The sequence below is a fragment of the Rhinopithecus bieti genome, unplaced genomic scaffold (assembly GCF_001698545.2).
Source record: "Rhinopithecus bieti isolate Rb0 unplaced genomic scaffold, ASM169854v2 scaffold_10181, whole genome shotgun sequence".
Classification (NCBI taxonomy): Eukaryota; Metazoa; Chordata; class Mammalia; order Primates; family Cercopithecidae; genus Rhinopithecus; species Rhinopithecus bieti.
In genome coordinates, this window is record NW_016806624.1 from 1,084,599 (window position 1) to 1,097,993 (window position 13,395).

The window sequence follows — 13,395 nt, forward strand, 5'->3', positions numbered from 1 at the left end:
TGACGGAGTTTCGCTTTGTCACCCAGGCTGGAGTGCAGTGACGCGATCTCAGCTCACTACAAGCTCCGCCTCCCAGGTTCACACCATTCTTCTGCCTCAGCCTCCCGAGTAGCTGGGACTACAGGCGCCCGCCACCGCGCCCGGCTAATTTTTTGTATTTTTAGTAGAGACGGGGTTTCACCGTGTTAGCCAGGATGGTCTCGATCTCCTGACCTCGTGATCCACCCGCCTCGGCCTCCCAAAGTGCTGGGATTACAGGCGTGATCCACCGCGCCCAGCCTCTGCAGTTTCTTTCTAATGCTGATTTAATTTCTACCCCAAACATTTAAAAGATACAGAAATGGTAAGAAGAGAAGAGAGCTCTTTGGTGGAAAGGGAACAGTGTTCCTATTAACGCCTATCCCTCTTAACCCGATGTCAAAGAAAAGATCCACAGAGATAGAAGAAGCAACTTATGAAGACAAAACTTTCATTCTAAGAATTTAAGAATAGAACAGAAAAGGATGTCAAGCTGTAAAATTGGCCTGCCCACTCTCAACAATGACATAACCAGCCTAGATGCCAAAGGTATTCAGTTACTAGACTCTGAGGCTGATTAGTTGCATCAGGATGTGTTGGATGGGCAGTTTGTTTCCTGTATCACCGTTTGTCGCCCTAGAAAGTCTTCAAAAGCAGCTACACAAGGACCCTTTCTTTGATATACACATAATGGTCTCCAGGATGGAATAACAGGTAAAGACAATAGCTGCAGCAGGAACAAATTAATATACTTTTCATCTTGAAGCTGCTGAGAAACCAGGAGCATTTATTAAAGACATATAGGAGAAATGGATAAAATTTGATCCTTCTATTAAGCCAGGAACTACAACAGAGTTTTTGGTATCATGAGCTAATCTAATAGACATGGCCTTGTGGAACCTGGGTTTGGAAGGCAGAATTTTATAGAAGTCATAATGCTTGAGAGTTCATTGGTTGAGGACACAGTTCTCGTTTTTGCACATAGAGATAAATGATTGATTAGGTCCTGACAGATTTTATAAATATGCAAAGGTAGAAACTAACATGATTTTCTGGCAAAGCCGTTATGAAAAGTGAAGAGCCCAGATCTGTGCTCAATCTTCTGAAAAATGTTTGCTTAGGAGCTCCTCAAAAGTAGACTTTTGATTATTATGTATATGGAATCTTCTTTTTACTGGCATAAAGAACACTGACTACTAATCAGGCATTTCGGTTTTCTGAACAATTTTCATTCAAATGACTTGAAACTATCATGCAGAATGTTCTAAGAGGATAAAATTGATGTACATATTATTAACTATTTTAAGTAGCAGAATTTAAAGGTTACTGTTGTGAATACTAGAAAACTTACCTTTTGTAAAGAGCAAAATATGACTATATAAAGGTTATAAACCAAATTTTATATCAAAGCCTAAAGAAGAAATATTAGCTACTATGAAAAGGACTTTCCCAAATTTCTAAAAGGAGTTTTCTGGTGCTTAGTTGTTTTCCACAACCAAAATGATCTTTGCATTTTTCTTATTCTATATTATTTGTGATTTGGTGTTTACTTGATAATATGATTATGATAGAACTTCTGGTGAAGCATATAAGCTCCGCTTTGGCTCAGATGGAAAGGCACATTATTCTTGCATCTTAAATATTTGATTTCCCTTCTTTATGCGTAAAAGCTGTAAAAAATGTACGGAGGAAAAGGGTTTTCCAGGTCATCTGTGGTCTGTTCTAAGATGTAAGTATAGGGTATGTAGTACTTGGGTGTGTTCTCAGTCAGCTCTGCTAGAGGAGTATATTATTCAGCAATTTTTTTCCTTTTCAATGCATTGCTTAAGATCATTAATTACTGTTTTTGCTTTGGTTGTGGCAGACAGGAAAATTATATATTTGGAAGTAGGATTGTGGTGAAAATAAAAGCATGCAGTTGGAAGTTAAATTGACTTGGGTGTGAATGTCACACATGTTGCTATTTGACCTTGGCAAATCACCTAACCTCTCTAAATTTCAGTTGACTCCTATATAAATAGGCTCTATGAAACTTGCAGAGTTGTTTGACAATTAAAAGAAGTAACATACATAAAACATCTAGTGCTATTTCTAGTACCTAATTGGTATTCAATACCTCATCAAATCTTCAAATCTTTGGTCTTTGGAAAGACCAGTATTTTTAAAAAGAGGAAACTAAAGCTTAGCAACTGGCTAGTGCTGTGAAAGAGATCCAGTAAAGCGTGAAATTTCTAATCTAGTGCTCTTAAAAGAGATGAAGCCCTTGGAGGGTGGGTGTGGCAAGGTAAGCTTCTCTGAAAGAATTGGGTCACCTTAGACATTGTCTTCCGGTCTAACCTCACTAGATAGCTGAGAACCAGATAGCTGAGAACATTCTGAAACTACACATCTTGCCCTCAGGGAGAGTTGCAGGGTAAGTGAAGACAGGGTACAGAGTTGATCCATTGACAAACAGTGTTATAATCATGTCTTAAACTATAATTAGAAAAGTATGTGTCAACCACTTTATTCTTATAAACGTACTTTATATATTTTACTGGTAGAAGGTATCCGAGTTACCAGTGGCAAATCACTACAGGTCTGCAGCAACCTCAATTCTTGCCTGCTCAGAAGAAAGAATACAACTGAGGGGCGTAAGGCAGAAAAAGACACCGAGGCAAGTTTCAGAGCTGGAGTAGAAGTTTATTTAAAAGGCTTTAGAACAGGAAAGAAAGGAAAGGAAAGGATGCTTGGAAGAGACTCAAGTGGGCATCGAAGTCAAGTGCAGTGTTTAACCTTCATCTTAGAACTTAATAGCCTGGCCCCTTTCTCATGATTCTTCCCTTAGGGTGGGCTGCCCACATATGCAGTACCCTCCTGCCCTTGGGAGGTGAGCATTCCCAGTGTGTTTAGGAAGTTGTACGCATGCCCATCTGAAGCTTTTCTTCCCTTTTCTGGTGGAGTGACCCTGGAAGGTCATACGCCACCATTTTGTCTCTTAATGTGCATGCCCAGGAAGTTGCTTCTCCCTGGCACTTGCATTCAATTAACACTTTAGTGCAACAGGTGTGGACCATCAGGAAATGGCCTCTCCCTGGTGCCAGCTGCCAATTTATCACCTTTAGAGAGGCAATATGATAATTGCCAAACTCACATGATATTCCTAGTGGGTCGGGGAGAGCCCTTTCCTGCCCTGTTCATGCCTATCTAACTACCTGTAACATACACACACACACACACACACACACACACAACACACATGGCAAAAAACAGGAACAATATCTTGGTAATCTTTCTTAAGTTAATATGAATTTTATGGTGTGTATTATGTTTTGAGAAATAAGGACTAGGTTTTAAGCACAAAATAGAGCTTGTTTGTTTATTTTGTGCTTTAAAATACTTTTAAAAATTGCAAAGTAAAAGTTTGTTTCTTAACCTTTTTTTGGAGACAGGGTCAGGCTCTGTTGCCCAGGCTGGAGTGCAACGGTATGATCTGGACTCACTGCAAGCTCTGCTACCCAGGCTCAAGCAATCCTCCCACCTCAGCCTCCCAAGTAGCTGGGACTACAGGCATGCACCACCACACCCGACTAATTTTTGTATTTTTTGTAGAGATGAGTTTTGCTATGTTGCCCAGGCTGTTCTCAAACTCCCGAACTTGAGTGATCCACCCTGCCTTGGCTTCTCAAAGTGCTGGGATTACAGGAATGAGCTATTATGCCTGACATGTTATTTAATGTGTTTATAAGCTCAGGGAAAGAGTTTTGCTATAGGTAGATGGCATTTTAATTAAATTCAGACTATTCAAGGCATACACAAGTAACTTTAATTTTTAAAACCTGCGTAAAAGATTATGGTATCAAGCATGACACTGGATTCAAGTTTGTCTGGACAATGTGGGTTATCTGCCTTTTGTTTTCTTTTGATTTAAAAGTAAATGTATAGTGAAAAAAATCAGAAACTATTTGGGAGAAAAAAGAGAAGAAAGTTGAATAAAACTGAGGTTGAGATGCTTCACTACAGGCATTGACCACTAAATTTAACTTTATTTGAATGCCCTAGAATGAGTTACTTTATCAGTGGTATATGATAACTAGGGAATCAGGAAATTTGTTTGCAACTTTTAAAAGAGGGTATAGAAGCAAGGCTTTTGTTAGCACGTATGGTACCTTTGTGTAATTTCTAAAAAGATGCCCACCTGGGTAAACACATAAAAATGTATCCCTTCACAGGCCCTTGTCAAGTGCATGACTTGCTAAGCAGGGCAGGGGTTGGATTTTAAACTCCCTCAACAAACAGGGTGCAATCTGCTAAGAATATGTTGTTTTCCTGTAGAGGAAAATCAAAATGAAATTTTGGAAGTGTTGAAGGTTGATGTTGTGTAATAGGGATGATGTAAGAGTGAATTTGATATGAAAGCAAAAAGGAAGAAGCAGAAGGTGGGAAAGGAGTAGAGAAAGGAAGCAGAAGAACAGAAGGTCAGTTTTGCTCAGTTTGCAATTTTCCCTGAGGCCATAGGAGTCATTGTGTCTTTCCAACCTGCATATCTTCCTTTAGAAGAGGAGAGGAAAGGAAAGGGAAAGGGACAAAGGCATTTTCATTCTTGGCTCTCTCATCATGTTACCAGTAAGAAAATATACATCATTTTTAGAATTTTCCTCATTTGCAAGATATTTTGATGTGTATTTCTCTTGGAGGTAAGAGTTTTGGGAGTATATTTTGCAAATGAAAAAAAGAAGGCTCAAAAAGGATTGGGGACTTGCCAATGTCACCCTATTCTTTGGGACAAAACCAGGATTAGAACCCCAGTAATAGAAATGCCACTGAAAAGTTTGTAAGCAGAAGCTAGATTTCTTTCTGTAGCAACTTTTAGGCCTCAATGAATTATTCTTTTTTTTTAAGATTTATCTACCAATACAAAGTATTAAGTTTACTCAGAAGGAGAAACTTCTAAACAAAATAGTTGGAAGACTGTTGTTAACTTATACAGATCTCTGGGGAAGAGAGTGGTGATAAAGATGCTAATATTAATTTATTTCTTTGAAAATACTAAGATCTAAAGATGCTGAGACCTGCGGCTTTGCTCTCCAGATTTATGTGGGGCCCTACTCGTTTGTTTTTTAAAGGAGAAGATCCTTGATGAGTGTTAGCACTAGAAGGCTGAAAATCTGTCAGGCTTTTACTTTAATTATCTGTTGCTTATGCCCACTGCTTTCTGTTATGGTTTCTGCATAGTGTCAGCATTTATTATCCTTAAGTAATTTAAATACCATTATTCTTTAAACTCTCTACTATTCCTAAACAAAACAAAATGTATTTTATGTAATTTTCCTTAAGGAAATCCTCTTTCGCTCTCATTTTTTCAAACCAGCGTATATAACTGCAACTGAGCCTATTTTTAATCAACGTAAATTCAGAGCATTCCCTGATGGAATGAAATCAGGAAAGCAGAATACTGGCTGATGTATTCTAGAAACAATGGCATGGAATCAAGTCCCCAAGTCTACTTCAATTCCCTGAAACCTTTCCATTCTCTATACTATTCTGTGAACACCCTGAATACACTCCTGCCTCAGGGCCTTTGGATTTACTGTGTTCTGGAAGATTCTTTTCACGGATATATACATAAATCATTCCTTCAGTTTCTTTTCACTCTCCGCTTGAATGCCACCTTATCAGAGAGGATTTCTCTGATCATAGTATTTAAAACAACTTCCCTCCCACCTCACTGTCAATCTCCTTATCTTGCTTTATTTTTCTTCTTTCTCATCTCCAACTAGAGTAAACTCCATAAAACCAGAACTCTAATCTGTTTGGGTTTTGTTTTTCTGTAACCCTGCAGCCTAGATTGTATTAAGCATTTTATAAATACTTGCTAAAATGAAAAGAAAGATACTTAAGGCCCGGTCTTGCTGCCTTGTTTTAAGAGGACTCACGATAAGTTATGATGTGCCCCTAGGAAAGCCATCAAGGTCCAGATACCTTTCACTTTAGGGTAAGATTTGTTCAGTGTGGATCCAGAAGAAAAGAGAAAGATAATTGGGTTATAGGAAGGCAGGTTTTGACTGAAAGTAAGGAAGAACCTGCTAATAATTGCAGCCGTTTGAAAAGTGTTTGGTCTTTTTTTCTGTAAATATTTATATAGATTGTATGACCACTTTGGGGATAATTATAGAGGAAATCCAAGCATCTTATGCAAATTAGATTATATCACTTCTAACATGAGTTCTTACAAGGTATGATTCTATATTGACTGAGAAATTAATAGTTGAGTTGAGTTCTTCTGTGAAATGCTGCCAAACAGATATAGCTATGTTACGTTAACACCCTACACCAGGGGTTGACAAATTGTACCTCTTAGGCCAAATTGTATTGGTTAACTCTTTTTAAAGTATTTTTATTGGAACACAGCCATGGCCATTTGTTTACATATTGTCTATGGCTTCTCTCACACTGTAATGCACAGTTGAGTAGTTGCAACAGAGACACATGGCCTGCAAAGCCTAAAATATTTGCTGTGTGGACCTTTACAGTAAAAGTTTGACAACTTCTGCCCTAAAGTGAAAAAATATTGTGTGGTAACCTATCTTATTCAGTTTTCCAAGTCTTTCATGATGATGATGATGATGATGATAACTGTTGTATCAATTAAGATTTAACTATAACATAATAGACCAGTCTGAATATTAAAATAGAGGGAATTTAATGCAGGAAATTGATTACATGGATGATGAGAGTCTGACTAGTTTCTTCCAGGAAGATATGTAGGAGGTAGTTTTGTCAGAGTCCAGAGGTTAGAATCACACAGCAGAAGCTGGAATCATAGGATAGAAGGGTAGGGAGGATGGAACTGTTACCTGAAGGTGGAGCTACAAAAAAGATTCTTCTTCTGCTGAGATACTGCCCAAGGCACAGAGGAAAGGAGAAAAATACTCTGGCTTCTCCAACTAGTGCCTCCCATTACCTGAACCCAACCGTAAGTCAGCTGACAAAAAAGCCTGGAAAATGGAGCTTTCAGGGTTTGTTCCCCTAAAATACAGAGCAGAGCAGAAGTGTAAGGAATGAGTGTAAGGACCCCTGCATAGCTGCTAATGATTATTAAGTGCTACCTTAGGCCAGGTACAGAGCTAAACAGTTTGTGTGAATATGTTGCCTAGGAGGTAAATACTAGTATTACCCCCAGTTTGTAGATGAGGCTTAGACAAGTAAGTTGCTCAAGGGCATGAATTAAATAAATGACCAAGTTAGAAATAATCCAGGTCTGCCTTACTTCAAAACTCTTGCTTTTATCCATCTTATTTTACAAATGAGAAAAAAAAGTAATATGGAAAGATAAGAACCTTGCATCTGGTTAATGACAGGGCCAAGTCTAGAACCCAAATTGTTCCTATTAGGTTTTTATACATTTTAGGGAAGCTACAACCTGTAATGCTATTATTGTAGCATTTGGAGAGTGTCCAGAGGAGACTCCCACACTTATGGTGAAAGTATCCTTGTACCCTGAAACTATTACTAAGCAACCTTTTTGTACCCCAGTTTACTTCGTTGTAAAATGGGATTATTAATTATAACTACCTCAAAAGAGTGTTGAGAAGGAGTATATAGATAATATATCTAAAGATCCTGGAACAGTATGCCACATAATAAGTACTTAGTAAATACTAGCTCGCTATTGTTATTGTTAATCTTTTTATTATGCTCACCCTGAGAGTGGTTATCACAGGAAAAAAGTAGATCAAAAATGTCATGAAACGTTATCAAGTGCTTCATTAAATAGTAATATCCTCATATTGGACATTTTACTTTTCTTCTATTTAGGAGAATTGTTAGAAGATACTAAAATATTGCATTTTTGTTTTGTTTGCCTTTAAGCGAACGGCCCTCATGATGTCTTAGTTTCTTAATTCAAGGTCTTTTTAATGTACCAGTGCTTATACATGTGAAACATCATTTCCTCTTATGCCTCTATATAGTTCATCTCTTTCATCTAGGTTGGCCCTTTTCCAACCATTCCCAATATGTGACCTTTTCCTTCCTATTCCCATGGCTTTTCTTGGCTTCATTCTTAATAGTCTCCCACTCCCTGACAAGTCCTTTTTCTTTCTTAACCAGAACAATTTCGGTAATACTTCGGTACATGCTCAAGATTTTTTTCTTAACTGATATATCCCTAGCTAATCATAGGACACATTTATATTTCACTTGTATCCAGCACATACAGACAATCTGTAACATGCTGTCATATACTTTATGTATTGCTCAAGATGGTTCTTTTTTCATGGTCGTTTTTTCATTTGTGTCTTGTTTCTCCAACAAAGTTGAAAGTCATGCTTGGATGAACTTTAGGTGATTGGTGCTTTACAAATACTTAAGTGCTGCATGAAAACTTATAGCTAGAGTTCAAATTGTTTGTTTTTGAAATCGTTATTTGCTTTTAAAAGTAGTCTTGCTGCATGACAAAACGCACTAACAACTTTAGTCCTTGTGTGGGATTCACTAAAAATCACTTGAAAAGTAAAGGATTCCTTTAACCGAGAGCACTCTGAAGATCCAAAGATTAGCAGACCAGGAAACAAAAGACCCTGAAACCATATCCTTCTAGCCTGATACACCTTTTAGCCTATGGTAAATATTTTCCTTTTTTTTTTTTTAAAGGCAAGCAAGAAGGTAATTTGACAATATTAATCACTAGATTTGGCATTGGAATGTCATATTTTAATGTGCTGAAAACACTTTAAAATGCAGGGCTCATAACAGAGTGTGGACCTGTTGCCACTATTTTCAGAATCGGAGGCTTTGGACTTGATGTGGTGAAAATTGAACTGTAGTATATAGGAAGCAATGATGACCATGCAAATATTTGCACATTGTGGTCTATTATTACTGCATATGCTTCAGAGTGACCATTTGCAATGTACTGTCCTCAGAAAACTATATAAAGCAAACAGAGATCTAAGGGAGGATAGTAAAAAGTCCTCAAAACAATCTCTGAGTGTGAGTGTAACACACTTGTCATTTATTCCCAATTCAGAATTTTCTCTAGTGACATATTCTTTTCTTCCTTATTTAAGAAGAATGTTTTCTCAGTCTTTCAAAATCAGTATTTTTTTAGTTTTTAAGTACTACAGCTGTTGAACTTTAAAAGATAAGTCAAATTAAGTCATATCACTCAAACACGATGAGCTTTATAATTCTTTGTGAACTTAAAGGTTGAGTTTAGGATGACCCTGTGGTATATAGAATCTAGAGCTAGCTGGATTGGCAAGATTTTTCTCTTTAATAAACTTCAGAAGCGTTTCTGAATAGAAGGAACATTTCCAGCTTTTAAAAACAGATAATCCTTTTTTCACCCTCTTAACATCCCTCTCCATACCTCACACAAATGTACATGTTTTGGGCCATTTTGTATTTTATTTTCTGGGATGTTAATAAATTAAATGTAAATCTTAATAAGTCCAAATCCCTTGAATTTCATGATGTTTATACTTGAGGTCTAGTATTTTGCCTACTTTATTCCTCATTTAAAATATGGTTTTTGTCAAGGCTAAACAGTAAATTGCTATAGTAGTAGGAGTCCAAACCACAATTAATAGTGCTGAATGTCATGTTACAAACCTGCTTCTTGATTTTTTAAAATAAAGATCAGGGAGTAGCTATGGCAACTGGACCTCAAATACTGTTACCCCAAAGGATTTTGTGTTTTAATTTCTTCATCTAGGTTTTCTGTGTCTTTATAAGGAGATACCTGATGGACTACAAAGAGGATTATGACATGTATCCAACTGTAAATTTATAGGGAAACAGCGTACCACTTTGTTTAAATTACCTAAGTTATATCTTCTATAGCTAAGATTACAGCTCACACATTTCACTCTGAATACTGATTGTAAAACAGAAAAGCAAATGCCAGAGTTATAGCCACAGAATAAGGTAGTGAGTTAATTTGATGGAGTTCATTTTAGGGACATTGTCCCTTGCTTTTGGTATTTTCCAACAATGGTACCATTTATGATTTTATTTTATTTTAGCCATGCCCTTTGGGTTCCCGAGATTTTCGAGAGAAACAGTGTGCAGACTTTGACAATATGCCTTTCCGAGGAAAGTATTATAACTGGAAACCCTATACTGGAGGTAATGTATAACCTGACAGAGCATTCATGCTTGAGCACTTTGCAAATATCAAAGAATATACAAATACATAAAAACAAAAACACGCATACATTCATGTACATACTAGTTAAAATTAGTGTCTGCCAATAAAAACAGGGAAATGCTTATAGTACTATAAAGGTCTCATGGTTTATTTTCCCTGTAATAAGGTTTATATATTAGTACAAATGATCAGAAATCATTTTTTAAAACCTAATTATGTTGAACAGGTATAAAATTCCTAGAAAGGATATCTGGATATCAAAACCGTGTAGTATTTTTTGAGTTCTGCTTGAGGCTTCCTTGGGGTATATGTAAGTTACATTATAATCTTTAAATGTTTGCAATTATCACCCTAAAACAAGTTATAAGAATATAAATCAGCAAACTCTGTGTCCTTGCTTAGTCAAAGGCCAAGATTATTGTTATTCTTTTTCAGAGTTAGAAAACATTTTTGCTCTTTAATTTGGGCATGTATCAAGCACTGATTGTTCAATAAGCAGATGTATTTTACACTCCCAAAATATAAATTACATTTTGTTGAAAATTTCTCTTGGAGGCCAGGCATAATGGCTCATGCCTGTAATCCCAGCACTTTGGGAGGCCAAGGCAGGTGGATCACCTGAGGTCAGGAGTTCAAGACTAGCCTGGCCAACATGGCAAAACACCATCTCTACTAAAAATACAAAAAGTAGCTAGGTGTGGTGGCGTGCACCGGTAGACCCAGCTACTTGGGAAGCTAAGGCAGGAGAATTACTTGAACCCAGGAGGCGGAGGTTGCAGAGAGCCAAGATCACGCCACTGCACTCCAACCTAGGTGACAGAGTGAGACTCCATCTCAAAATTTAAAAAAAAGGAAATATACTCTTAAGTTTATTCTTTGCTTGCTTTTCCAGTATCTTATATTAAAAGAATTTTACAGTGACAACTTTATATTTACCACCAAGATTCTACCATTAACATTTTACTATACTTTCTTCATACATGTCTATTCTTCTATCCATTTATTAATCCATCTTATTTTTTGATGTATTTCTATTTAAATAGCAGGCATTAATGTACTTTCCTCTAAGTACTTCAGCATGGTAACATCCACAGTTCAGTTATTTGTTTACTTTTTTCTCTTAAGGCAAGATTATATACAGTGACATGCAAAATTTTAACTATGCTTTCTCTGGTTTTTGACCAATACACACACTTTAACAATCCTATTGCAATATAGAACATTGACTTTACCTCCACAATTCTTCTAGTCTTTGCCTTAGTCAATTTGGACTGTGATTACAAGTTACCATAGACTGGAGATCTTAAAACATAAATTTTTTTTTCAGTACTGGAGGCTGGAAATCTGAGATCGAGGTGTCAGCAAGGTTAGAGTCTGGTGAGGGCCCTCTTCTGGGTTGTGAACTGTTGTTTTCTCATTGTATCCTCACATGGCAGAAAGAGTGGGGAAAAGAGCTGTCTGGGATCCTTCTTATAAGGCTACTACTCCCATTCGGAGGGCTCCACTGTCATGACCTAGTTACCTTCCAAAGGCCTCATCTTCAAATTGGGGATTAGGATTTCAACATATGGGTTTTGGGGGGACACAAACATTCGGTCCGTAAAAGTCCTTCTAGTCCTTTGCAGTCAATAGTTGCCTCTCCCTACTTCTCCTAAGAGACAACCATCATTCTGATTTTTTTTCTCACCGTAGTTTAGTTTTGCCTGTTCCAGAACCTATTGTATACAATACCGTGTTGTAAATCTTCTTTAAGCCTAATGTTTTTGAGATCTATCTACATTGTTGTACATAGAAGTGGTTCAGTCTAGCCAAGCGCAGTGGCAGATACCTGTAAGCCCAGCTACTTGCGAGGCTGAGGCAGGAGAATCACTTGGGTCTAGGAGTTCTCTTAAAAAAAAAAGGAGTTTATTCTTTTTTACTGCTGAGCAGTATTCCATAATAATAACCAGTTTTTCTATTCTGCTGTGATGAACACCTGGGTTGTTTCTAGTTTTTAGCTATTATGAGTAAACTGCTATGAACATTTGTGTACTGTCATTTTGTGGGCATATGTTTTCATTTTACTTGGGTAAATACTTAGGAGTAGAATTGCTGGGCAGTAGATTAGATGTGAATTTAGTTTAGTTTTTAAAGAAACTGCCAGATGTTTTTCCAAAGTGATTGTAGCATATTTAACTCCCCCTGACAATGTCTGAGGGTTCTATTTGCTGCGCATCTTTGTCATTATTTGGTCTTTTCAGTTTTCTTCTGGAGGGAGTAGAGTGGTATTTCAATGAAATTTCCATTTCCATTTTCTGATGATAATGTTAAGCATGTTTTCATATATTTATTGGCCATTATATATCTCCTTTTGTACTGTCTATTCAAATCTTTTGCCTATTTTTAATTGGGTTGTTTACCTTCTCAAGTGGTAGTCATTTATAAGTTTTACAAATGTTTTGTCACATTCTGTGGCTTTCCCATTGCTTTTTAAATGGTGGTTTTATGCATATAAGCTTTTAATTTTCTGTTTTAATTCCAATTTTAAATAATTTTCTTTCTGGTCATTGTGTTCTTTGTCCTAAGAACTCTTTGCCTACCTCAACTTAAGAAAATATTTTTTTATGTTTTCTTCCAAAAGCCTTATTGTCTAGTCCTTACATTTACATCTATGATCTATCTCAAAATAATTTTTGGTATGATTTGTATCTGTAGTGTATTTATGGATTTTCTGTTTTGTTTTGTTGATCTGTCAATCCTGTGCCAGTACCATACTGACTTGATTACTGTAACTGTATAGTCATGAACACATTTGATGTTTTTTATAAGCATTCTTCCAATATGCTAACTTATTTGCTTTTCATGTAAATTTTGCATCTATTGTTAATCTCCACAGAAAAACCTGCTGGACTTATGAATAGTGTTATGTTGAATCTATAGATCAATTGAGGGATAACTGAGTATTAAACCATATTGAATTTTACAATTTTTGAACATGGTATGTCCCTCAATTTATTTATGTCTTTAATTTCTCCCAGCTATGTCTTGTACTTTTAAGTGTAAGGTCCTGCATGTACTTTAGTAAATTGATTCCTGAGTAATTGATGGTGTTGACACTATTGTTAATTAAACTTTTGAAAATTCCATTGATATTTGTATATTAACTTTGTATTCTGTGACCTTTCTAAATACCCATATTCTTTTTTTTTTTTTTTTTTTTTTTTTTTTTTTTAAGGAATTTTTCTTTTTTTCCCCGGCGGGGGGGG

At 36.5% G+C, this 13,395-nt stretch overlaps 1 protein-coding gene across 1 annotated transcript in view; it reads left to right on the top strand.

Moving 5' to 3' along the window:
• Positions 1–13,395, top strand: part of ADAMTS6 (ADAM metallopeptidase with thrombospondin type 1 motif 6) — a 344,308-nt gene that overhangs the window by 243,148 nt on the left and 87,765 nt on the right. Inside the window, exon 15 of the mRNA XM_017877113.1 lies at positions 10,026–10,128. Within this exon, the coding sequence (XP_017732602.1) occupies positions 10,026–10,128 (103 nt within the window). The remainder of the gene's footprint in view (positions 1–10,025; positions 10,129–13,395) is intronic.